General features: G+C 45.2%; 3 protein-coding genes across 3 annotated transcripts; 2 read left to right on the top strand and 1 right to left on the bottom strand.

Moving 5' to 3' along the window:
* Window positions 1–954: 954 nt before the first annotated feature.
* LOC143009018 (calpain-1 catalytic subunit-like) lies at window positions 955–8,213 on the bottom strand. The gene is made up of 22 exons (XM_076161019.1): window positions 8,081–8,213; window positions 7,217–7,469; window positions 6,992–7,061; window positions 6,781–6,899; window positions 6,487–6,620; window positions 6,211–6,385; window positions 5,983–6,057; window positions 5,800–5,885; window positions 5,367–5,441; window positions 5,055–5,215; window positions 4,359–4,525; window positions 4,156–4,167; window positions 3,858–4,066; window positions 3,451–3,511; window positions 3,237–3,296; window positions 2,860–2,917; window positions 2,712–2,773; window positions 2,041–2,109; window positions 1,877–1,955; window positions 1,598–1,711; window positions 1,444–1,496; window positions 955–1,248 (listed from the first exon to the last, which is right to left on the bottom strand). Exons 2-22 carry the CDS (start codon window positions 7,451–7,453, stop codon window positions 1,222–1,224), a joined length of 2,103 nt encoding a protein of 700 aa, XP_076017134.1. The 5' UTR covers window positions 7,454–7,469; window positions 8,081–8,213; the 3' UTR covers window positions 955–1,221.
* Window positions 8,214–12,067: 3,854 nt separating this feature from the next.
* On the top strand, window positions 12,068–16,421 carry cd93 (CD93 molecule). Its single transcript, XM_076160987.1, has 3 exons — window positions 12,068–14,142; window positions 14,751–14,761; window positions 14,881–16,421. Exons 1-3 carry the CDS (start codon window positions 12,424–12,426, stop codon window positions 16,085–16,087), a joined length of 2,937 nt encoding a protein of 978 aa, XP_076017102.1. The 5' UTR covers window positions 12,068–12,423; the 3' UTR covers window positions 16,088–16,421.
* Window positions 16,422–18,333: 1,912 nt separating this feature from the next.
* gnmt (glycine N-methyltransferase) lies at window positions 18,334–25,091 on the top strand. The gene is made up of 6 exons (XM_076161003.1): window positions 18,334–18,649; window positions 20,570–20,697; window positions 20,801–20,914; window positions 21,064–21,206; window positions 22,768–22,889; window positions 23,158–25,091. Exons 1-6 carry the CDS (start codon window positions 18,441–18,443, stop codon window positions 23,327–23,329), a joined length of 888 nt encoding a protein of 295 aa, XP_076017118.1. The 5' UTR covers window positions 18,334–18,440; the 3' UTR covers window positions 23,330–25,091.
* Window positions 25,092–25,957: the final 866 nt, after the last annotated feature.

The raw sequence follows: 25,957 nt of genomic DNA, 5'->3' as shown, positions 1-25,957 counted from the left end.
GCAGCCAGAACTGTGAAGATCATTTGACAGCTTTGCTCCTCTTCTTTCAGCGTAGTTGTGCTGTGTCACATACACATGCATCAAAAGCTTGAACACTAAGCACAGGATGACGGAATTGAACAGGATGGCAGACGGCTAATACAATTTATATCCAGCATGGTACCTGACCTTAATGCTCTGTTCTGCACATACAGGAATAAAACCCAGACAGCTTTTTAATTTCATTATAATACAATTTTCCTGTTTGTGCTCCAGTAGCTCATCATCATTTATGATTTAGGCTTTTGCAGTCGTGGTTACGTTAAATCCAAAACATCTTACCTGTAAAATGATAACATGACAGATACAAACCTAAAGCTATACAGTGAGGCAGAACACAGGGAGTTAAAGGTTCAAGTGCTGTATGAAGATTTCATTCTTACCTCGCAGACTTCAGAGAGTTAAAGTGTGAAGCAGCCGAGTGTTTGAGTGGAGCAGCGAGCGAAAGGGACGAAGCGTCGGCTCTTTTAACATGAGAGTGAACCCTGAGGGGCGTTCAAATGGCATAGTATTGTCAAGTCGAGTCAAGTCAAATTCATTTGCATGGCCCAATGTGACATATGATTTGCGATGACTGTTTCACGCCAACTTTTCACTCTCCCAAAAAATAATCCTCACCTATAATCACACCAGCAGGGATGTGTATTTACAGGGATAACATTCCACTTCATAGAAAACAACCTGGAACTTAAACTCTTGCAGTAAAAACAAGAAGGCGCTCAGAGTGCTCATAAGGACACCAGCTCAATCTGTACGTCTCTCAATGATGAACAGGCTGTGGACTACTAGACCCTAATCACACCCCCTTTACTTATCTAACTTACTGCTTTGTGAATTCTTTAATGGAACATACAGTATATCTATATATATTTTATTGGGGCATAATGAAACATTACAAACTTTCCATGTGTGGATAAGGTCTTTATTCAGGACAGCACAGGGGGACCCACTCCCACACAGTAATACATACAGGAAGTACAGTGACAGTGTTTCACCTCACGGTCTGCATACATTCAGTTGCATGGTTGTAAAGACTAATGCCCCATCACAGAGATAAAGATATGGCTCAATTGCAGGAGAACAGTGTTTTCATTATTGTAAATGTGGCTCATGAAAATAAAAGCTGCTTATCAATGCCCCTCACATTCCAAATGGGCTCTTCTGTCCATCTTTTCCGGAAGCTTATGTATACATTGAAATGTACATCCACTGGAAATAAAGAAATGATCTGTGATTAATCTGTAGTACCTGTAACACACACTTGTAACACACTGTTTCAGAACGTAAAAAGAATTGCTGACAGTAAGAAGTTTCTATATAACCAGCGTTGCAGCTTGTGAAAGGTTCAAACTTATTTGCCTGCACATCCAGAGATTTGCAACACGCATTGACAAGTCTAATTACCTCTGATTCACGAAGGCTCATGGCACTTCCTTGAGCCAACTGCTTGAAGATTTCTGTTGGCAAAAACATACGCAGAAATAAATCTAACACAAATATCTGTTTCTATCCATCCATCCATCTCAGATGTCTTGATGTGTGGGGCTGATTCACTTACGGTACATGCATCCCAAGCGTATGCTGAGGCTGATGAAGTTCTCCAGTGTCAGCTCTCCAGAGCCACCATAGCGCAGAGCCATCAAGTTGAGCATCTCGTCGGTGATTCTCATCCCTGACCATCAGGCACAAAGCAAGGGTTCAGACAAAAAGTGTCAAGAGGATTTAATCATCGGGGGATGAAGGTAGAATTTAATTTCAGCAGGCTTGACATTGGATACAGATCAGCAGTTGTTTGTTGCCGTCTCATTTTGCTGAGCTCAACCATCTGATGGTCTACCTGAGGCCTTCGTTGCGTTCCTCAGCTCACTCAGTGACAGCGTTCCTGATCGGTTAGTATCAGTGCGGTAGAAAATGTCCTGGTTAGAGAGAAAGATGTTAGTTGATGATGTTGATGAAGTGAAAAACCTGAGAAAATCCTACTTCTGATTGGACTCCACTCACCTTATATGTGGTGATCTTCTCCCACAGACGAATAAACTCTGAACCATTCAATTTTCCAGTGATTGATGTCTTGGAAATACAAAGTTAAGTTATCAAAGCTGCTCAAACAAACAGAACTGGAACTGCACTACATTTATTTCATCCTTTCTCCTTGGCAGCATTGATTATGAGTTGGTGCTACACTTCCGCCATTAGCCTTTAGGGAGATTCTAGATGCTATAGAACAAGCTCAGAACTGTTTGTAGTCTTGATATTTGCATATTGCTTGACAGATTGGATCACTGAGCACATGCTTAGACATGTTGTAACATGTCTAATGAGCTGAATATGATATGTTATGCATTAAGCTCACTCGGGATCAAATTCCTGTTGTTGAGTCAGAACATGCTCACACCACAAAGACGAGTGTGTCTGTGGTCTGCTTCTCACACAGCAGTGGTGACAGTTGTTCTGTGTGTCTTGGTCCAAACTACACTGCACTACTTATTTCTCAGTCCTGCTGGTGGCCTGTGTCTTTGCTGCTCCACCCAAAACCTGAGTAGCTCTTAGAAGCAGGATGGAGAACTGAGGGCGTAAAGATCTCCCTCTTTCCCTCTGTTTTCACATAAACAAAGAGAGAAAACATCCATCTATGATCCCAGTGAAACAAATGACAACAAACAACAGGATACATCCATGAGAGCCACCATGCTGCGGCAGGCATCCAGGCTGAAACCTCCAGAGTTCAGGTCTCCTGGATAAGAAAAAGAGGAATAAGCACGACACAAACTTTGCCCTTCAATCTACAGTGTGGCAAAAAGTTTAAAGATCTTTGCGCACCTTTCAGGACTCGTTCGTTTAAAAGCTTCTGGAGCTGCTCGGCTGTCACTTCTTCATACTGGAGATGAAATAACAACCACAGGAGACGACTTTACTAAGATCTCTGTGTGGGTCCTTCTGTGTGTACATACTATACACCTGTACCTGTGTGTGTCTTTGTATGTCCACACATAAAGAGCTCTCTCTATCTTTCTGGAGCAGTAATGACTTAAAGGTGCAGACACTCAAACACAAAGTGAGAGTGACTCGTGTAGTGTAAAGGAATGTGCTGATGTCCGATCCAATTCCAGATAAAGATTTAAAGATTATTGGAGTGTGTTTGTTGTGCCACTCAATCAGATGGAATCAAACTGAATTGACAGTGAGACACAAGTTACCTGGTCCGAGTACTGACGGAACAACTTTTTCTTATTTTCATTGTCATCTCCATGCTTGGGCTGAAAATTGAGAGAAAAGAGAGAGCATGTAAGGACTTGAGCCGCTTTGGACCGTGATTGAATACAGTAAGTGGAAGCAGACATCTCTCAGAGTACTTGAACTATGATAGTAGATGACATACGACACGAGAGCATATCAAATAGAGTATATCACCTCATCATGCTCCTTTTCTTCCTCGTGGTTGTGGTCATGGTCATGGTCAGTGGAAGTCTCACTAAAGGAGAAGATAAAAGACATTTGTCATGGTGCAAAATGTAGCATATGGGTTTAATATGACTCTGTCCATGTAATGTACTAAAACACTCTGATCCCCTTCTGGCCTCCATGTTACTGCAGAGCTGAGTGACGCGTTACAACATGATGGATGCTGACAAAGCACTGGTTTGATGTCCTGATGCTACGTGGGCGTGTCTACGCAGGCTGATACATGTTATAAAAGGAAGTACAAATCTAAAATGAAGCATTCGGATCAACTCAGGATAGATTAGGCTAGGTAAACAAGGTTTCACAGCGTTAGGTTTGAGTCTGAAACAGGCGGTGCGGTGAGAGTGTCTGCGTACTGGACATGGATCTCTGTCTTAGAGATGAGGGACAGGATGAAGGAAGCCGTCTCGTTGGGCCTGAAGGTGGTGGGAACAATCAGGTATTCTCCAGGCCTCAGCATGAAGAACTCCGTCACCTCTCGTGCGTTCAGGTAGGATTTGGTTTGGGCGACGGGCTGGTGGACTCTGAAGAAAGATGCAGGAAACTTCCCCTTCTGTTTCCTGTACTGGAATAATAGACACATGTTTCATTTCATCGTAGCTGCACAATGTGGTGGTGTACAGTGCAGGAGGGTTCAGATGACTGGATACTTACATTCTCAGGCACCTTGGATGAAATCAGTGGAGAATGAGTTTATGTTGGAGACAAAACAAAACAATAACAGGAGTTTACTTGCTGCTCAATCACATAATACAAATGAAACATGCAATCATCATTAAATGAAATGATAAGTAGGCTGCTATCACGCCTACAGACACTCTGTATCTTTCTCTCTTTGGATCCATCTCTTTATTTACCTCAAACACAGAGAATCCAATGAAGAGGCTTTGGACCAGGCGCCTGTTTCTCTTGTCAGGCTTTTGCATGAGAGACACCAGCATGTTGTTTCCACCCTGTTCCTTACTACAATCACTCAGCATATCATCAATCGTCACCCGATATTGTGGATTAGTCCAGAAGCTGTCTGAAAGGTAGAGAGGGAAAGGTGTCAATCAAGAACTTGTGCTTGTTTATGATTGAAGTGTCACGTTTGACTCTTTTAAATGTTTGGCATTCAGTGGGAGATAAGGTTACGGTTGGTCCTATCTCTCAGTTTAAGCGCCCTTCAGTTGCTAGTGTACTGTGAAGAGAGGTTTCATGTAACATTAATGTGAAACAATATCTTTGGACCTTTTGGGCCCCAAGCACTTTGGTGTTTGCAGGACTTTTTCACTTGTAAATGGATCTCTGCTGTTTGCCAACTATATACTGGACTGATTCATTTGATACTTACAGTTAACTGGTTTGGTTTAACTTCACTAAATCACTCATTAATGGGTCTAAAATATCATGGAAGTGGGTGAAGAGGATTTCGTCAAATTTCTTAAAAGGGGTGAACAATCTGTTTCTGTTGAAGTCCCAGTTTATACAATTAATACATCTCGTAATGCAGCCAGGTCCTTCATAGCACGACTAGGACATCATCATCATCTTATTTAGTTCAAGACCAGTACCAGTGTGATTCATGCATCCGCCAGCAGTGACGCCTGCAACCCATCTGCCGTCATGGACGGAGCCTTTCCAATGGCAGGAGGAGTTTCCATCAAGGAAGTCCGGGCACATGGAGCAGATGTCAAGATCCTCGTAGTATTTACAGAAGTCATCAATGGTCATCCTGTACAAATCAGAGACCAACACGTGATGGAGCGGCAGTGGAAAATATAAAACCATAAGCAAGCAGCACCTTTGGCTTCATTAAACAAGGAGACAGATTTCCTTCAAATGCTACAAACGTGTGTAGATAAAGTAGATCACGGCATTCTTACCAAAATTCCCCATCATCCACCACTGCTAGGCACGTCTCACGTTCTTGGTGACTGACAGTTTGCCACAGCGAAGACCTGAGAGGACGACAAGTCGAAGAAAGCAGGAGGGAACAAATGTAAACAGTATTAACATTTACAGCAGAGGGAAGTCACCAGACATGCCCTGAGGTCTGGAAGTCATCATGCATACCGACCGCACAATGAAACTGCCACCGTTCTTGTTGGAGGCTGTAGCAGTAAAATTTTGAATTTAGGATGATTAATTTGACTTCCTTTCTTCGCTGTAACCTGCGAAACCAGTTTGGGCTTCACATCACTGTGCTCAAAGGCCCCTAATCCCTTACAAAAACACATCCAAAAAGAGATGATAAAGACCAAAAACAAGAATAATGAATGTCAGAAACTAGAGTCATTGAGCGGGAATCCCTCTCACCTATCACTCCAGTCTCCGTTCCACTCTCCTTGGCCCCAAGGGTTCCACAAACGCACCAGCTTGACTAATTTCCCTCGGCTCATCAACTAAAAGTGTCATCACCAGAGAAAGAGCTGTTATTGTTTATCATATACGTTGTATATATACATTAACAGACCTCTGTAAACTGAAGCTGATGGTTACCTGCTTGACACCTGTGACACTGTAGGCGTGGCCTCGGACTATTCCATTTGATGCCACGGTGTTTTCGGGTGTATCCTGTCGACACAGTGAGAGGACTCTGGTTGGGTTTTGGGTTCATTTATCATCTATGCAGCTTTTGCCACTTTTATCTGATTGTTTGTTGATGAACAGCTGACCTTATGCATTCTAAAGCGTTTGTGTGGTTGAGTGTGCCGTGTGCATGTTTACCCCCTGAGGTGTCCCGCATCCCATCAGTGTTTTGGCTTGGCCAGCTCTGCTCATGAGCTCCCACAGGTGTGGAGGTGGATCTTTGAGTTTGACGTCGATGTGAACGCCGCCTGTGAAGTCCACCAAAGCCTCTGCAGGGGTCCCGGCACTCATATCTGCATAGGAGCCACACACCCTGACAGAGGAAGAGGACACTTTACTCTCACAGATCCACAAGTAAGACGAGTTCATGCTGATTAAGCAAAGGTATGGCTGGGAGCAGAATCTTCTTCATACTTGGCGTAGGCTTTCTCCAGCAAAGCAGGCCAGAACTCATTGGGGGTTTTGGAGTGAACGAAGATTAGACTGCCGTTGATTGTTGGTAGTTTGTCATCAATGACGATATCCACCCATCTTCCAAATCTCCAGAACTGAAGGTTTGAGACAAAGATGAAGGGTTTATCTTATAAATTGAGATGTGGTTATTTTAATACAACAATGATCTTTAAATAACTTTCCTCCAAATGTATTTACTACCAGTCTCATCTAGTTCAGGGTTCCTATACCGCTGAATAATCAAGATGTATGTACCCTGAAGTGGTACAGCCCACAGTATCCCTCAGTAGATGATTGCTCAAGAGGAACAACTTGCTCAAAGATGTGCTCCTGGAACGTCAACGCGCCAATGGAGGCCAGGAACCAGCAATTCCCTGAGGAGGAATATTGAGGAGTATTCAGAAAAATGGGATTCAAAGGCAGGAGAAAAACTGCAGATCATAAGGAGTGAGTCAGATCTCCTTACCAATGATTCCTTGTCCAAAGTCGAACCTGGAGACCCCTTCCACTATGAACGAAGCATTGTGGTGAATTTTCTGAAACAGAGGGAGGGTCGATGACGATGAGTTATGATCCAGACAGTTTGTTGTTGTTAATTTTAGATATCTATAGTATCTATATATAGTATAAGTATTTTATATGGATACGGGACCCATGCACTGGACCTTAAAGGTACCGCCAAAGCACTCACCCCCGGTCTCAGCCACACCACCTTAGCCATGTCCGAGGGGCTCAGGATCCCTTCGCCGATGGACCTTTTGTCCGGGGGGAACATCTCGTCGATGTACCTAACCTCTCTGATGCTGCAGTACTGTTTCAGCTGCTGGAAGTCTTGGTTGAAGTACTTCTCAGGGTTGCTGAGGCTCCCATAGCCTTCTTTCTTGTTACGAGCCTGCAGGATGTTCATGCAAACACCAGGAGGAGGCATTGCTGCAGAGTTTGGGCTGTTTAGGAAAGACGGGATGAAGATAATGATAATGAAGATGATGAGGATGATAGCGGAAATGTAAATACAGTATCTACTGTACATTGGCATAACAATCTCCAACAATTTCAGCAATTCCAGATGTTTCCAGGTTTAAGAATGTTCACACAAGATAATTTATTCAAACTAAGAATATATTTTCCTGGCAGTTATCAAAGATTGATTCACACAAATACATCAAGATGATCCAAAATATGCTTTAAACATGAGTGTTTCTTGGCAGCAGTAGAGCGGCAATGTTAACCCCTCTGACAACATGTTCCTACGTGCAAACACACAACCTCAGTGTTCAGGGTCATGGCTGTGGAGCAGAGGAAAATTATCTGAAGCCCAGGTTCTTTACTCTAAACAGTTAAAAAAGTGAGATTGCAGCTGAGTTTCTCAATACGCTCATTTGTATACAATAATATATAATAATATACCAATAAACAACACATCATAACTCAAAGGGCTTTACAGGCCCTCAACAACACACAGGTCCTAAAGCAATAAGCACCAAACTGTTACATCAAATCTGAATTCATTGTCTTAAAATGATAGCAAGTTGACATGCGAAGGTCTTGATCTTACCACAGCGGCGTGGGGAAGTGTGTGAGGTGGAGGTTTCTGTCACTCAGCAGCTGCTGGTAACAGGGAAGAAGCTCTGGCCCTTATATAACGACCAGCAGCACCTCAGGCTGTCAGGCTCAAGGGAGTAATTTGCAAAAAAAAACCTGTGTGTCGCCGTCCTCCTGCGGGACAGACAGGTAGGCGGGCCGGCGGGCGGGCGGGCCGGTAGGCAGGCAGGCAGGCAGGCAGGCAGGCAGGCAGGCAGGCAGGCAGGCAGTGACAATAAGAAACAGTTTCACTTTCAAAGTTAATCGGCCAAAGGCAGAAGAATGAACTTGTTCCATGTCAGTCAATAATTAATCAATACATAAAACAGGGACATGAACAGTGTTTGCAGAAATGAATTCAAGGCCACTAGCAACGCATTGTAATGATGAATGAATAAGAGGTGATGGCTGTTAGCGACCTCGCACAGGAAGAGAGTCTGATCTTTAATGAAGCTGCAGGTGCACACACACACACACACACACACACCCCAGATGTAAATGTTATTACTTCCACTGAGCAGGTTGTGATTTCACTTTGTCAGTGAGCTTCAGCAGCTTCCAGTCAGCAGGTTGGACACCATCCAGGGAAGAACCCATTATGTTTTGATACCGGCGGCCGGAGTCTAAGTCATGCAATCAAAAAACCTCTCTATTCCATTTACATCCGTCCACACAGGCCACGCCCATTTGCGCCTCACTACAGTTTTGGGTCAATCTTTGCACGTAGCATGTGTAGAAGGTGCCTGACCAAAGTTTAGCCTTTGTTCTTTGATTTTCCCCACTGTGCTCAAAAACTGCTGATTTTTTTCATGAATGAATTTGAATGAGCGTGCATGAAACAGATATAAAAGAAATAAAAGCTAAAAAAGAAGAAATGGAAGTATAAAAGAAGACAGATAGTGCTGGTGAGCTGTGTGTGTTGCAGCTGGCCTGGCTCGTCCCAGCAAAACAAGAATTTACAATCTATAAAAGAGCGAAAAATTGCAAAACAAAACAGTTTACCAAGTAACAGCAGTAAAAACTGGGCGGAGGAAAATGTTGTAAAGACAAGCATGTGAAGGACTTTCAGCATGTGAAGGACCTGAAGTAACACTCCACACTGCAGGCGACACTTCCTTACAGCTCAAACTGCCTGCAGGGGGAAGACAAACAACGAGCGACTGATTTGAAACTCAGTCCACACGGAGAGACGCCAGCACTGCGTCGCCCTCAGACAGCAGCATGATCTCATGATTCATCAAACAATCTCAATCCAATTCAACTTTATTTACATAGCACCAAAGCACAACAGAGCATTCACACACACCCAACATTTAACCCATGAGCAGCACACGGCTGCAGAAGCAAGGGAACCCTCAGGCAGAGCGGCGCTCCAGGTAGGCGGCCCTCTGCCTGCACAGAGCTTTTCATAGTATGGTAACATGCAAATAGCATTTTGACCCCAGGTGTTCTAACCTATGAAGTTGTGTTATATGCAAATAACTGAGGCAGCATGCTGGTTCTTGGTTGGAAGCCCTTTACTTAAAGCAGCAGCTTACACAAGTCACATTTACTGTACATATCAGAAAGCGCCTGAAGGGAATGACTCCTGTCTCAGCTCAGGTGACAGAAATACTTCCCATTCATACTGCACTTTAAACATTGCAATAACAAAAGTTTGTAAAGGTTTCTATGTAATTTGAGAGCAGAGTTTCAAAGCTTTTCATGCTTTTTTTTTAATTCTCAACTTCACCTTCATTGTTCCTTTGCAGCGTTAACCCCTTGTCATATAACTGGGATTATTGGTCTCTGTGTTTATCTCCCATCTCCTTCTACCTTCATCAGAATCCCCTACAGGCTGTGTTGACTGGGGCACACAGGAGTATAATCACACAGGAATGGCAATGAAAGGTCGAGCCTGCTTGTTCATGTACAGCTTGAGAGCATTGAACTCCTGAGGGTTTGTGCCCCAACACAAGCAGTAATCATTGGCTTAAAGCCATTGCACCTGGAGTCACTTAGCTTTTGATTGTGTTCTTTGGTAGAACTTCATTCATCCATCCAGTTATGAAACAGTTTGGGCAGCGTGATATGATCTGTAATGATTCCGAGTAAATCTGATCGTGTTAGAAGCTGCAGGAGTTCTGATGAATTCAGAAAGGGAGGAACGCCTCCAACACACTGTGAACCCTTACAGTGTGGAGAGACGACACAACCTCCATCAGGCTTCTCAGTGAACAGCTGGAGACCTTGTTTCAATGATATCAGGTTTTTGAAACCTTCATTTTAGCCCAGCATCACTTTGATTGAGGTTACTGAGAATGCAAAGTAATAAACACAGCTTCTAACACGATCAGATTTACTCGGAATCATTACAGGACCTGTAATGATTGGGTCCTGAACCTGATCACTTGTCACACTCCCACTGTGAAATCAAACCCTTGAACCAGGAACCTGGAATATGTTTATGTGTTATTGATTCAATAAAAGTCTGACTGATAAACTCACAGGTCATCATCAATGATTAGGAGAGGAAACCTGTACATTACTCACCGAGGCCACTGGAGGGCAGCAAAGAACCAATGTTCTTTAGTTTAGTCTTCCTTTTCTACCACATAAACCAGAGTTGCAGTGTAAACATGCTGATTCACATTATTTATCTATTCAACCTAATAATCAGCCAGTTATGATCATTGAAAAGGAAACCTGCATTTACAAATCAAGATATTTTATCCATATTTCTACATGCTTTTACTTTTACGTTTAAACTCATACAGATTACAACAAAAGTCTTCAGTCAAACTGGTTTCTAATACGTTTGGATTCTGCTTGGTTATATTCATCATGTAGTCTTGTAGTTACTTATTTAAGCGCCTACATGCTGATGTCCACGTTGGTTACTTCAGGTAATAACGCGACACACTTATCTGTGTGTAGAGATCTCCTTGATGTGGACTCAGAGAGGGGGTGGGTGTGTTGATGTGTTTCCTGTGATTGAAGCTGTGCCACTTCCTGTCTTTACACAAACACAGGAAGCGTTGCCAAGATTCAGGTGAATGCACTCGGCCTTCCAAGTTAAGACTTTAAACACAAACTCTTTATCGAGCGTGTCCACATTTATTTACATTATGAACCAAGCTCGACGTGAAGTGGATTCATCTGTTTCTTTTGCTTTGAGCCATAAGTGAACTCTTAAATTTGAATGAAATGACTTGAACAGCGCTCCACTCATCTGAAGAGAAAAACAAAAACTCAAATATTACTATAGATGAGTCATTTTGATACATTTAGGCCTAAACAGCGTTCTAAATTTAAAATTCTGTGGGAGTGTGTAGCTATCTCACTCTGTGATCACACACAGCTCATACACACGGTGTGTAAGCTGCCATATCTGGGGATTTCTTTGACGACAGCTCTGTGTAAGCGTCTGCACATGACCTCCGAGGCTGGAGCTGCACAGTTTCCTGTGATAGAAGTCTGGGCACTTCCTGCCTTTAAACAAACACTGGAAACATCTGCGTCCATATGAATGTACTCGGCACTTCCTGTTCACAGCAGACATACACTGAAACGCAGAGCTCAGCGAGGGGAATATACACCTCACGCTAATGTCCCTGTTTTTCACATGAAGCTAAAGAGGGAGCAGAAGAGTGAGACTGTTTAGTGTTGTGTAATCATGCAGTCCGATTCATTGAAATGATGCTTAAATGTTACATTTCAAAATAAAACAGCCTAGTAAACAATTGGCAAGTGGAGATAAAGAGACAGTAAGTCTATATTATAAAGTTTAATCTTTATTCACAATCACATCAAACATTAGAGGTACAATGAACAACATAATAATTATGAAACCTCAGCATTCTGGTACTTCAACTGCTGCTACTGCTTTTATTCTCTTACTAAGCAGGACCAATGGAGGATGATCTAATGGTCAAAAAGGTCAATCCATCCACATTGTCCTTTAGTCCTCAGGACCCCGCACTCTTACATTGCTCCCGTATTGTACACAGCCACAATCACAGGGGTCAGCAGAAACGCCTGGAGCCTGCTGAGGCCGGAGACATCTGGAGCAGCCAGTCACAACACGGGGAGCCGGCCATTGTTTTCTATCCCAGAACGGAACTTCTTGGTGGGAGAGAGAGACAAAGAACCCGTTACTCCTGCAAAACCTTGTTTCCGTCCTCAGTTTCAGCCCCAAACAGGATGGAGCGTGGATTTTAGCTTCAGACCCGACACACTTACACGTTGGCACCCAATGGTTCGCCACAGATCGGCCACACTTGGCGGAAAAACTCCCTGAGTCGACAGGTTTGAAGCTGTGGGTCTTTTTTGGCAACGATGCTGTTGGTTCTACTCCTGCAGCTAATCGGCGGCTGTGAGGGTTTATCTGGAGGAGCCGAACCCGAGACGGTGTGCACGTCTAACGCCTGCTTCACCCTGCACACGGACAGGCTGAGCTTTGAGGGGGCCCGTCAGAACTGCGTCCACAACGGAGGCTATCTGATGACGGTCAGAGACAGAGAAGAAGAGAAGATACTGCACTCACTTCTGTCAAGGGTTGAGAGACAAAGACAAGACAGAACCCTCAAATTCTGGATTGGACTCAGACTGCACAAAGGGGACTGTGTGGTACCTCACCGGACCCTGAGGGGTTTTAAGTGGGTCTCTGTAGAGGAGGACTCCACCTACTCCAACTGGGAACGGGACCCTGTCAGCACCTGCACTGAGGAGCGATGTGTCAGGGTTCACTACTCCTTATCGGGCCAGAACCTGCTGAAATGGGTCTCCGGGCCCTGCAAGATTCCCACTTTCTACGTATGTAAGTTTTATTTCAAAGGGATGTGTGAAGCTCTGGCTCTGCTGGGGCCCGGACAGGTCACGTACACGGCCCCCTTCTCCACCAAGCCACAAGGAAACGACATGAAGTCCCTGCCACTGGGAACCTACGCTGATATATTATGTGATGACCAGCAGGCTCACTACTCAGTGTGCATGGCGACTAACAGCTCCTACAGCTGGACTGTCCCTGGGCCTTTTTGCAAGGCAGCAGCGCCTGATTGCGACTTCAAAAACGGCGGGTGTGCTCATGAGTGCACCGAGGCCTTTGGTGGACCGCGGTGCTCTTGTCAGAAAGGCTACGACCTGGATGAAGACGGATTCTCCTGTAAGATAAAAGACGATTGCGGTGAGCTGGCCTGTGAGCACCGCTGCGTAAAGGCGCAGTCCGGCCCCTCCTGCGGCTGTCCGGAGGGGTTTCAGCTGGCTGCGGACCAACGCAGCTGCATCGATGTCGACGACTGCCGATCAGACGCGTGTGGGGATCATGCGTGTTTAAACACCCGCGGCAGCTACTCGTGTGTGTGTAAAGAAGGTTACGAGGTGATCGGCGGTGTGTGTGTGGCTGTGGACGAGTGCGCGCAGTCGGTGTGCCCGCAGAGGTGCGTCAACTCCGCCGACTCCTTCTCCTGTCACTGCAGCCCCGGCTTCTCTCTGTCCGAGGACGGACGCTCGTGTGTGGACGTGGATGAATGCGTCGCTGACCCGTGTGGCTTTCAGTGCCTTAACACGCCGGGAAGCTTCGTGTGTTTCTGCCCACACAGCTTCCGATTGGACGCCGACGGCCTGAGCTGCTCTCCAGGTGCGGCCGACGCCTCCACCGAGTCGTTTTCTCGTCTCGGTGAGGGTCAAACTGGACTTAACGCCACCGAGTCCTTGTCGACGACCCCCGCGGAGCTCCAGCATCAGTCCCCTCACACCGATGCGCCGTCTCCGCACTCCATCAACATTACGCACGAAGAAGAGTCGCGGGGCAGCAACGTGTCCGCCGGGACGAGCCTCAGTAAGCCGCTCAACTCCCGGGTGCTGATCTGCGTGCTGGGCTCCGTCATCCCGCTGCTGGTGCTGCTCGCTGTCACTGTCGCCATCGCCATCTTCAGATGCAGCCGCACCAAGAAAGAACCCAAGAAACCCGCCACCGCCGACGGCTACTGCTGGGTCCCCTCCGGCCTGGACCCGCGGCTGGAGAAGCTGTACGAGTCCATCCTGACGGACGACCTATGACCTGATGACCTGATGACACTGTGTACATGGACTATTGTGGTTATTTATGTTATTTATGTTTATGATACATATCTCTCTCTCTCTCTCTCTCTCTCTCTCTCTCTCTCTCTCTCTCTCTCTCTCTCTCTCTCTCTCTCTCTCTCTCTCTCTCTCTCACACACACACACACACACACAGCGGGTCTAAAGGAGGACTCACATATCAACTTTCTGCAATTTTACCAACAGAGCGGATGAATAAAGTATATGTATTTCATTAAACCTACAGTTTTGTTTTTTACATTACATTACATTACGATCAGTTGGCAGACGCTTTTATCCAAAGCGACTTACATTATATATTACCACCCTTCGCAGAGGGGGGAGCAATTGAGGGTTCGGTGCCTTACTCAAGGGCACCTCGGCAGGGACTCGAACCGGCAACCCTTCGGTTCTCAAGCAGAAGCTCTACCCACTGAGCTACTGCCTCCCTACTGCCCCCTTTTCTATGCTACCTAACTGTGTGTGTTTACCTTCTGCATTGAAATGAAATCAAAACTGACCGTGTTTACACTCAGTTTGCAGATTAAACGTCATGCTGTTAAATCTCTAATGGTGTGATTCCAGATAGCACTAAGGTGTGTCAGGTTGGATTGTGTTTCCTTCCTCGTGTGGCTCTGTGTGTTTATGAGCTGGTTGACCCTGGAACAACAACAGTAGCTGGACTTAATGGTATTTCCTTCCTGTCATGAGGGAGTTGCTTCCTGCGTCTGCTGCCTGATAATGTCAGAGACTTTAGCCAAGGCCAGCACTTTACCATGATCTATGGAGAAAACATGGGCTGCCTGCGTCTGTCTGCTGCGTTTGTGCCACTGTCATGTATTCTTACCTCCTTCATTCTCACATCTGTAAGGTCGGGAGTCGGGACCGTTGATGCTCCCACCTGCAGGGCTGCTTGTGTTGAGAATGACTGTGTAACCGTTCACCTGGACAGAGTGGATTTCAAATCAGCTGAGGAAAGGTGCCGAGAGGGAAATGGAGAGCTAATGGCGTTCCAGTGTGAGGGAGCAGAGAAGATGCTGGAGACTCTGCTTCACGGTGTGTATGGAGACCTCTGGATTGGACTGCGTTTGCCAGGCGGAGTCTGCAGCAACGTGTCAGCTCCGCTCAGAGGTTATCAATGGACCACTGGTGGCCAGCACAGGAGCTTCCTTCCATCCTCCAGCACCTGGAAAGATGGAGTAGAAGTCTGCTCTCCACACTGTGTTTCACTGTCCCATGACGGTAAGTGGACTGAGAGGCTGTGCTCCGATCTACTCCATGGGTTTCTGTGCAAAACAAACCACCAACATGCATGTCAGGCGCAGGAACTATCTGATCCAAGCTTCTTTTTAAGTACTCAGAGATGTTCAAACTTTCCTTGTCAGCATAAATGCACAGATGTACGGGGAGGTTACACATGCTCCTGTAGAGACGGATACATCCCACAGAGCCAGGACCCCCATCTGTGCCAGCTGCACTGTCCCAAGCAGAGGTGCCCGGTGGATTGTGACAGAGACGGTTTGTGTTTCTGTCCCTCTGGCTTTGTGAGGAGCGATGACTTCTGTGTAGATTATGACGAATGCTCAATGCAGAACTGTGATCAGGAGTGTAAAAACAGTTTTGGAAGTTACATCTGCATCTGCCGAGAAGGATTTAAGCTTCAGGATAAAGGCAGATGTGTCCCAGCAAAGGGACTCAAAGGTTCCACCACCGCTCCACCAATCATCACAGCAGCGGTCAACAGCACAATGAAGGTTTCAACTTCAAGTACCGGCACTTTTCTCTGGATATGGATCTGCGTGGCTGTGGCTGTGGTGGTGTGTATATTTGTGATCAGGTATTGTGTTGTTAAGCGTCTGGAGCGCCAAGAATATAATTCCCGTCAAAGGCCGGCCACTCACATGGACAACATGGAGATTTAAATCCACTCAAAACACTGAAATGACATAATATCTATTTAAGTGTTGTACTTGCATTAAAAGGTTTTACTGTAAACAATGATAAGCTGAAATGGACGACACTCAAACTTTTGCATTTCATTCATTCATGCCTGCAGTCTGGAGTCATCTTTTCTGTTCTTTGAGCGCCATCTAGTGTTCTTTGATGCACACTGTGGGCCTGTTGTACATGATGAAATCTGCTGCTGAGTTAAATCATACAACTGAAGATATTCATGGGTTTTGTTGGTGATTCTTGATGTTGTTTATGCATGACAACTGTGATATTGTGGCATTTTTTAGGTAATAAAGATCAAAAGGAAGATTTGATCTCCTCATTGTGATATGGAGTCCTCTGTTTTTAATGTGTGTGTGTGCGTGTGCGTGTGCGTGTATGTATGTGTGTGTGTGTGTGTGTGTGTGTGTGTGTATGTATGTATGCATGTAGTATGTGTGTGTGTGTGTGTGTGTGTGTGTGTGAGTGTGTGTGAGTGTGTGTGCGTGCGTGTGTGCGTGCGTGCGTGCGTGCGTGCGTGCGTGCGTGCGTGCGTGCGTGCGTGCATGCGTGCGTGCGTGCGTGCGTGCGTGCGTGCATTTGTTGTGTGTGTGTCCTTAAAGGGTTAATAATCTGCTCCTTTTATATCATTTGATAAATCCTTCATCAAAGTGATTTTCCTCCCGTGTGTTTATGATTCTGTCTCTGTGGATTCAAACTGAACTTGAATGATACAAGCTACAAACTAACACAGTTAACAGCAGAGTGATCGTGTGTATATGTGGTGTTTACATGCAGTCTCTGTAGATTGCAGTGGAAGCTAGCAGCCACACCTTTAGACACACGTTTGCTTTTCTGCTGGCAGTGACTTGGATTCATTATGTCCACCCTCTGTTTACCCACTGAGTTACACAGCTGAGGGGGGAATGAATCATCTGATACTTTAAAAACAAAACTGTCAATGTGTAAGCGCTCTCACAGGGTTTTATTTTGAGGATTATATTATGTGGCACCGCAAGTGTGTGATCACTGGGTGAATGAAGGTGAGAGAGAGAGAGGGAGAGAGAGAGAGAGAGAGAGAGAGAGAGAGAGAGAGAGAGAGAGAGAGAGAGAGAGAGAGAGAGAGAGAGAGAGAGAGAGGGAGGGAGGGAGGGACTCTTAGGTCCATAGCTGTGCCAGATGTTGACCAGCTGGTTGGCACTGGTTACAGCTGACTTCACCTCACCATATCCAGTATTTGCTCGGGGCGATGATGAACTTTCACAGCCAATCAGATCAGGAGGAGTTCACCTGCAGGGAGGAGACGCTGTGTGAGCTCCAGCTAACTGGCTGATTGACAACACATCAGTCAACACTGACTGCTTTCAGCAAGCACAATGAAATGTTTGAGGAGCGGAGCCTCTGTGTCACACTGTAGGAGTTAGGTTTGAAGAAATTCAGTGTGTGTGTGTGTGTGTGTGTGTGTGTGTGTGTGTGTGACTGGTTGCCTGCCCCTACACGCTGGTAGAGGAGATCTTATGAATCTTCAGTTATGCTTAACTAGAATGTTCCGCTCATGATTTGATAACCAGGTACTGAGTATGGAGGCATGGATTGAAAATCAAAAATGTTTTTGGTGAGCAGCCATTTAGGTTTTGTATCCCAAAAGTTGTGAGCATGTTGTGTGCTGATGCTTTGACATGAGTACATTAAGAGAATGATGCGTTTACTGAGTGCAACCTGTAGGTGTTTGCACGCTTATGTTGAGTTATAAATATGTATAAGGCCCTTGTGTGTATCTGTGTGTGTGTGTGTGTGTGTGTGTGTGTGTGTGTGTGTGTGTGTGTGTGTGTGTGTGTGTGTGTGTTTGTGTGTGTGTGTGTGTGTGTGTGTGTGTGTGGCCTTAGAAGGGGGGGATCGGGTCAGACTGTGATGTAATAACTCAGGGATCCACAATTGTCCATTCAAAGACGCGGGCCTGGTAAGTGAACGCCACGTATTTCTAAAATTCTTAAACGTTTTTTTTCAGTCACTAACCTCATACGGATATGATTTTGTCCAAAATGATTAAACTTCGTAACATTTGATTAACTATCATCTAGGGCAGATATGTAACAGTGACGTATCAGTGCGTCTGCCAACGTAAACACGGACGCGGTGCCGCTTGCAACACCGCTCAGCCAATCACAAAATAGGCGTCCGTGCATGAAGACGCGTCATTGGGTTAAAGTTTGTCTCCTGGTCCCTCAATATAATAACAAGCGGCTACAGTGTCATGCAGACGCGTCCGTGTGCACATATACACACACCTTCACAGCGTTTCCCTGGTAATTCGCTCTTCCGTTGAGAGACTAAACGAGCAGCATGTCGGTGGACAGCGTGTTCAGGACCCGCTCCCTCGGTGTGGCGGCCGAGGGTCTCCCTGACCAGTATGCCGACGGAAAAGCGGCCAAAGTGTGGCAGCTGTACATCGGAGACACGCAGAGCCGGACGCAGGAGTACAAAAGCTGGCTGGTGTCCCTGCTGAAGGAGCACGGGGTGCGGAGAATCCTGGACGTAGCCTGTGGAACCGGGTAAACACGGGCCGGCAGACATGGCCGACACACACTGGGCTTTCCGATTATGCGGGGGTGGACGTGAACTTCACACCAAAACACATCACAAGTCTTATATTATTTAACATTTAGTGTTAAGATCTGCAAACTGCACCAAGCAGTGGAAACGTGTCGGCATCAGTCTAATGTTAATAATAATAAATGCCAACCTCACACTGCCCTCTAGCGTCAGAAGGTTTAATAGAAGAGGAACGTTTTAAATGCTCAAACATTGTTGTGTACTAGTTTGTATATAAAGTGTAAGCCGAGCCAAAGACTGACAGACATGTGTGTCAGAAGCAGAGTGAGTGTGTAGGCTGTCATGGTTCCTCCTGTGTGAGAGTGTGCTCATGTTAGAGTGCAGGTGGGGCTGGTGTGATGTTGTTTTTGTTCCTGCTTGTTCTTTGGCTTGTGCTTGGGTTCTCGTTCCTGTCACACCGTCATCGCACTTTGGGTAATTCAGAATGATTAATATGAAAAGCAGCACTGTGTTAGTCTGTGATAAATGAATGTGTCTGACTGTCTCTGAATTTGAACGTGCTGACCCCTAAAACTCGAACAAAATCTGGATTAGTGCAAGCGGCGATGAATGAAAGTGCAGAGTTGCACCGGCTGTTCTGTCAAATTCCTGCCCCGGGCCTCTGCAGGGGGGGGGGGGTTGGCTGAGGCCCTGAGTGTCGGGTGATGGCACTGAGAGGGTTAAACGGGCTGTGATCTGGTGCTGGGGAGCTGGAGTTAGTTTTGACTGGTTCACTGCAGCCCTGTTTACCTCCACTGATACTGTGTCAGGAATCTGTGACAGTAACAAGGCCGCCAGCCCGACTCGCACATGAACGCCTCTTCAACTTGTAGCTCAGTTTGCAGCTCAGTCGCTCCGTTATGTCTCATCGCTCATCACAGAGGAACATTTGCTCTCCAATGTTTATAAAGTTATAGAGGGTTTAGTATTAGTACATATATTTATGCATATTTATTTTTACCAGACATTGTGCTTTAGTGACTGTTGAACATTTGCCAGTTTGCAGCTTCATCTCTCCTTTGAAACCTTGTATTTGTTGACATTATCTATCAGAAGCCCTACATGTGAAGTGGAGACCGGTTTATTACATCCACATCTGGGTTAAACTGCAATTATCTCCCCGTGAGTAAACATTGTAGAGCCTGGCCTCTGTGCTGGGTGGAGCCGGCTGGATGCGGCCTGCAGTCCCTCTCACGCTGACCTCATTTAGTAGTACTACAGTCTCAGTCTGAGGCCATGTGGGGAAATGTAAACACGCTGCTGCGCAATCAGGCTGCTAGGGGCGCCACTATTTTTGGTTTTGTACATGTGCCAGCTGTTCTGTGGTCAGATTCTTTGTCAACTTACACCAGAGCTAAATATCACGCAGGTCCTCTTCTTCTTCTTCTTCTTCTTCTTCTTCTTCTTCTTCTTCTTCAGTTACTTTGGCACAGGCCATCTAGGAAGAGTTCATTCATGTGTCTTTGGTCACAACTGAACCAATATGTCCTTGGTTTCGTGGTGTGTTATCTATCTCTTTACCATTGCTCTGTATGTTGTTGTGGCTGTCAATGATTACAGCGTAACGCCTCTTCCAGTGCAGATCAGGTTCACTCACATGGTCACATCTGTACATACATATCGGTGTCGGCGTGTGTTGTCGTGTTCTTATTTGATGGAATTCAGCGTCGTGCTACAGCTATTCTGTACCGAAATTAAAGATTGAACAGTGTATAGTATGATTCTCACATGATTAAACTGGAATCAAACTACTCTACTAATACTTATTCTAATCAAAAGGCAGAGGAGAAGATCCAGGCAGTTTATGTTATAGTGTAGTTTACTGATGCTCAAAGAAAGTGTGTGTCATATCTTTCTCATATCTCTCAAATGTGTTGCAGAGTCGACTCTATCATGTTGGTGGAGGAGGGATTCAACATGACGAGCGTGGACGCCAGCGACAAAATGCTGAAGTACGCACTGAAGGCCAGATGGGAGAGAAGGAAAGAGACGGCCTTCGATCAGTGGGGTACGGCCTTTTCTATCTGTGGTTACGTATTGAAATGCGGCGTCTGTGTTCTCAACGTGCCTCCTCCTCCTCGTCTTTTGTCTCTCTCCCTTGTCGCCCTCAGTGATCGAAGAGGCCAACTGGCTGACGTTAAACGAGGACATCCAGAAACCAGGACCTGGCTTCGACGCTGCCATCTGCCTGGGAAACTCGTTCGCCCACTTACCGGATTTTAAAGGTGTGGAGAAAGGCCCGGAGGCTTTGTTTTAACGTGTCGATCAAACCGAGAACGAGTTCTTGCTTCGTTCGTACGTCTGTGGTGGAGTTGATCTGTAAGGCTGTGGTTGTGTATCTGACCACAGTGGGGTTGTTGTGTTGTACTCGTAGGGGACCAGAGCGATCAGCAGCTGGCCCTTCAGAACATCGCCAGTATGGTCCGACCAGGAGGGATCCTCATCATCGACCATCGTAACTACGACTACATCCTGGAGACCGGCCGGGCGCCACAGGGCAAGAACATCTACTACAAGGTACCCAACCTGCTGTGTGTTTGCTCACATGATGGTTGTGTAACCTGATATCCAGGATCTGACTTATTACACATTTGCCTTTGATTTGCGCCAAACTGGAATGGAAACGTGGCTACAGTAAAGCTACAGTAAAGCTACAGTAAAGCTACATACGCTATAAGCACATGTTCAACCTGGAGGCACAGAATCAGGGCAAATAGCTACACATGTCCCGGTTGACATTATTTAAGTTTCTCCTTAATTGAAATAGAGGTGATGTGGGTGAAAGCATCATTCATTCATTCAGTCAGTCAGTCATCATCTCTTCGTGAAACCAAACTATGAAGCTATTTTTAGACTGGAAAACTTTCTTTAGACATCAGCCTGGAACACTCTTGGAAAGCAGGTTTGAGTGTGAAGTGTGTGTGTGTTTCTTGTTTGGTGGAGGAGGCAGACAGACAGTTTGTTGTTTGTGAACAGATTATTTCTGCCGTCTCCATCAGAAGCTGAGTTTAAGACCTAAATCTGCTCTGAGTCTGGAGGATACCGGGAGGATTTTCAGTGAAAGTGGCACCTGACAAACAGAAGGAAAGTGTGTATGTGTGTGTGTGTGTGTGTGTGTGTGTGTGTGTGTGTGTGTGTGTGTGTGTGTGTGTGTGTGTGTGTGTGTGTGTGTGTGTGTGTGTGTGTGTGTGTGTGTGTGTGTGTGTGTGTGTGTGTGTGTGTGTGTGTGTGTGTGTGTGTGTGTGTGTGTGTGTGTGTGTGTGTGTGTGTGTGTGTGTGGTTTGAGGAATATTTGGGCATATGAAGGAAAACACAATGTTTTTTCAGCCATGTGCAGTTTGAAAGGAGGTCAGGAGGAAAAGGAAGTGCAGCTTCTCTTGTTTGTAAAGTAGCACAGACGTGTCTCATATTCAAGTAAGTTTCAAGTTTCACCTTCTGTGCAATTTGCTGAAGAATTACATCAGCTCTCTGGCAATGAATTACAGCAATACAAAAACAATTAACTTAATGAAATGTAAATATAATAAGTCACAGTGATAAGCTGTGTCTAGAAGGATTACGCCTGGGGTCAGGGTTGGGCTTCGAGCGTATCTCATCCAAAACAAATTGTCTTCAGAAAGTGTTTCAGGCCATTTAGAGTTGATTGGTGTAGAACATTTATTCCCACCTTATACGTATAGTGGATGTGGATCTGTTTGTGAATGATAAAGGTTTTCATGGCAGCCATAGTGGGATCATCCGGCCTTCACCATGACACTGGTGTCCGTTATTAGGTCCTCACAGTATTGAACCTTATTTTGTTTCCATTATTTCTCTTAGTTCAGTTCCATATTATAGAAGCCAGCTACAGAGCGGAGCGATCCAGCTGGAAGGTCTGAATCTAAGTGCAGCGTAAACAGCGGCGTCCTTCATCGAAATCCTCTTCAGATTCTCTGTTATCCCAGAATCTGCTCTCTAAGTCCCAGAACAACAACAACCAGGCTCTCTTTATCTGCTGGTGATTACATTTCACTTCTGCTTATACTCATTGTGTGTGCGTGTCTCTGTGTTTGTGTGTGTGTGTGTGTGTGTGTTGTAGAGCGATCTAACCCAAGACATTGCCACTTCAGTGCTGTGGGTGGACAGTAAGCCCCACATGATCACTCTGGACTACACCATCCAGGTCCCACAGGCCCACATCGAGAATGTTCCTGAGGTCAGGTAGGTCAGCATTAGTCAACATGTCAACATCATTTAGTTTACAGTAACTACCTCCATCAACAGATACATTAGAAACAATCAAACTGTGATGGAAAGACTCCTGACTTATGTGTGTGTGTCTGTGTGTGTGTGTGTGTGTGTGTGTGTGTGTGTGTGTGTGTGTGTGTGTGTGTGTGTGTGTGTGTGTGTGTGTGTGTGTGTGTGTGTGTGTGTGTGTGTGTGTGTGTGTGTGTGTGTGTGTGTGTGTGTGTGTGTGTGTGTTCCTCAGTAATTTCCGTCTGTCCTACTACCCTCACCGGCTGGAGAGCTTCAATGGTTTGCTGAAGGCGGCCTTCCAAGGTAAAATGGAGCACAACGTTTTCGGGGACTTCCAGGCGTACTCTCCAGGTCAGGCCCGGGCGCCGTGCTACTTCGTACACGTCTGTAAGAAGACGGCCTGAAGAAGACCCACGGGCACTCACACACGCGTACGTCACCTGGAGGAAAGTGAACGGCGTCTGCTTAGGATTTTAAAAAATGATATTTGAATACGTTTGAAGAATATTTGAGCTCCTGGTTTTATCACTTTTATATGATCATGGAACATTGTTGTTAAATTCAAAGCACCTGTTGTTGCTCAGTTAGACGTCAGATGACATCACAAAGACGAGACCTAGAGCTCTGTGACAGTAGGGGGTGCAGAATGGTCAGGAGGGGCCTGTTACCGGGGGCGACGCTGTAAAGGAAGCGACTACAGTTTACTAAGCTATCCAAACAAGAGTCAAAAGATGGAGGAGACGTATGTTTGTGTCACTTAATCTGTTTAGGACGAACCACTGTGGAGTAACGAAGCAGAACCAAAGCCGGGCTCTGCTTTCTGACCCGACTCTTCGGCTTCATATCTGGGCCGATTCCAGCCAGGAAGAGGCTGAGTCATTACATTACAGCATTTAGCAGACGCTTTTATCCAAAGCGACTTACATTACATTACCACCCATTACAGAGGGGGGAGCAGTTGGGGGCTCTGTGCCTTGCTCAGGGGCACCTCAGCAGGAACTCGAACCGGCGACCCTCCGGTTCCCAAGCGGAAGCCCTACCGACTGAGCTACTGCCGCCCATCAATCAACACTTTTTACACTTTTTACAGCAAACGCTCTGCTTCATCTGAAGAACAAACATCATTCATGGTTTGCCTTCATGATTTGTAGAATTGTAAATTTGAAATAGACCGATCCAATAATCAATAATAATCCAATATTAGAACAGTAGTCCTCAATCTGTCAGACCTGACTGCTTATTATTCTAACTTTTGATTCAGATTTCAAGATGAGGTTTGAGTTCTCCGTTCTCTCGTCACATAGAGGTTTTGGATTCCCCGCTTCTGAACTTTATGCTCAAACTATTTTGTTGTTGTGCTGCTCGATGGTGATGTTTCTTATCAGGGAATATTTGGAGTTTGATTGCTGTTAATGACGATTGTGCTCAAGCAAAGACGCATCTTAAGACAGGCCTGTGTGCCAGGTACACAGCTGGGCTCACTGTGAACAATATGCTGACTCTGACGTGTTACAGTCTGACCTTAACCTGCTCCCAGTGTCCCATGGGTGCCTGTCACCCTGTGAAACTACAGGACTCCCCTGATTGACACGTCAGAGAGGCTCAACAAATCCATTTCAACCACAGAGATGTTGTTCCTAGACGGGCACATGGGCAGAAAAAGAGAAATTTTACAATAATTAATACACTAAAACTGCTTTTCTCTATTTTTTTTTTATTTTTGGTGAAATAAATAATAAATATCATCACTTCATCTTAGGAGGCAACAATAGGTGTTTGAGGATTCATATAGATTTCAGTGGTTGAAATTTATAGTTGATACCTTTTGTGATTTTATTTCAATAACCAAAGATGCCTGAAAAGTTTTAAAACTTGAATTTTATTTTTTTGATTTACTGACTTAACTGTTCTGTCCAAGTACAAATACATTTAACGTTGGTACCAAATCATTAATGGTCTCCCTCTGAATGTGTGTGTGTGTTCACGGTACTCAGTGATGAAGCTCAGAACATTATGATGCTGGATGTTTGAGTGACTTTACGTGTTCGTTTGTGGATAAAACTTATCTAAAAAATGTCTTAATTTTGTTGCTGGAAAAATAAATCATTGTGTTGCTTTCATGATTGTTTAAAGTTGTTTGCCAGAAATACAAAATGTTAAAAACTATTTTGTGTGTGTGGTCTTGTCTTGTTTTATATGCAACATGCATTTATACGTATGTAAGTGGAATGGCTTTAGGACCCTGGGGAGTGGGGAAAGATTTTTTCTGTACTGTAGTACTTCTTCTTTCTCGCTCTTGCTTGTTCACGCTCCTAAACACTTTTTGAAGAAACTTTGGTTTTTTTCTCACTAAGCAAAGGAGAGAGCTAGAGCTCTAGAATTTCAAACACAACATCTGGATGGCATCAGGATACATTGCTGTAAGTTTGGGGAGATTTCCATTTTACTCAAATTCTCACAAAATGTTGGTGTAACCATGGACCAAATTGGAAATTTCTCTCAAGAAAAAAAAAAGCCCATAACTGAAAAAAAAACTAAACTAAAATCCTCTGCCTGCGGTCAACGTTTGGAAAACTAGAGAAATCTTTAAAAGCCCATATCGTGGACAAAGAAGGAGCTAGAGAGCTAAAATTTCAGACACGGCCTCCAGGCTGCACCAGGATCAAGTGATGCACATTTGGGGGCAAATCAGAGAATATTGAAAAAAATCTAAAACCTTGACCCCAAACCAACTCACCTATATTTCTTGGGGCCAATAACGGCACTATGCCAAGTTTCAGACCTGTAGCTCAAGCCGTTTTCCAAACCCTAACCCTAACCCTAAGATAAGGGTAAGATAAAGAGTCCAAACCAACTCGTCTAACGTTCTGGGGGTCAATAACAGCACTGTGCCAAGTGTTTGACCTCTAGCTCAATGTGTTGTCAATGTGTTGTGCCCCACTTTGTACAGATCTTTCCCAGAATGCCTCTTGAAATCTGTGGTATCTCTGGTAACTCGTATTCAATAAGGCTCTGGTTTTTGTCCGAGTGCG

This window comes from Genypterus blacodes, unplaced genomic scaffold (assembly GCF_046128005.1).
Source record: "Genypterus blacodes isolate CSIRO-AG114 ecotype Tasmania unplaced genomic scaffold, CSIRO-AGI_Gbla_v1 ptg000109l_1, whole genome shotgun sequence".
Lineage (NCBI taxonomy): Eukaryota > Metazoa > Chordata > Actinopteri > Ophidiiformes > Ophidiidae > Genypterus > Genypterus blacodes.
The sequence above is the reverse complement of the archived record's forward strand: the minus strand, read 5'-3'. Positions and strand labels throughout refer to the sequence as shown.

Excerpts from the sequence above, each read along its gene's own strand:
- cd93 (XM_076160987.1), top strand. The coding sequence starts at position 12,424 with ATGCTGTTGGTTCTACTCCTGCAGCTAATCGGCGGCTGTGAGGGTTTA.
- LOC143009018 (XM_076161019.1), bottom strand. The coding sequence starts at position 7,453 with ATGCCTCCTCCTGGTGTTTGCATGAACATCCTGCAGGCTCGTAACAAG. Across the intron at positions 6,621-6,780 it reads GTGGGCTGTACCACTTCAGG|TTCTGGAGATTTGGAAGATG; the intron begins GTACATACATCT and ends TCAAACCTTCAG. Across the intron at positions 6,058-6,210 it reads GATGCGGGACACCTCAGGGG|GATACACCCGAAAACACCGT; the intron begins GTAAACATGCAC and ends CTGTGTCGACAG.
- gnmt (XM_076161003.1), top strand. The coding sequence starts at position 18,441 with ATGTCGGTGGACAGCGTGTTCAGGACCCGCTCCCTCGGTGTGGCGGCC. Across the intron at positions 18,650-20,569 it reads GACGTAGCCTGTGGAACCGG|AGTCGACTCTATCATGTTGG; the intron begins GTAAACACGGGC and ends AATGTGTTGCAG. Across the intron at positions 20,698-20,800 it reads GACGGCCTTCGATCAGTGGG|TGATCGAAGAGGCCAACTGG; the intron begins GTACGGCCTTTT and ends TGTCGCCCTCAG.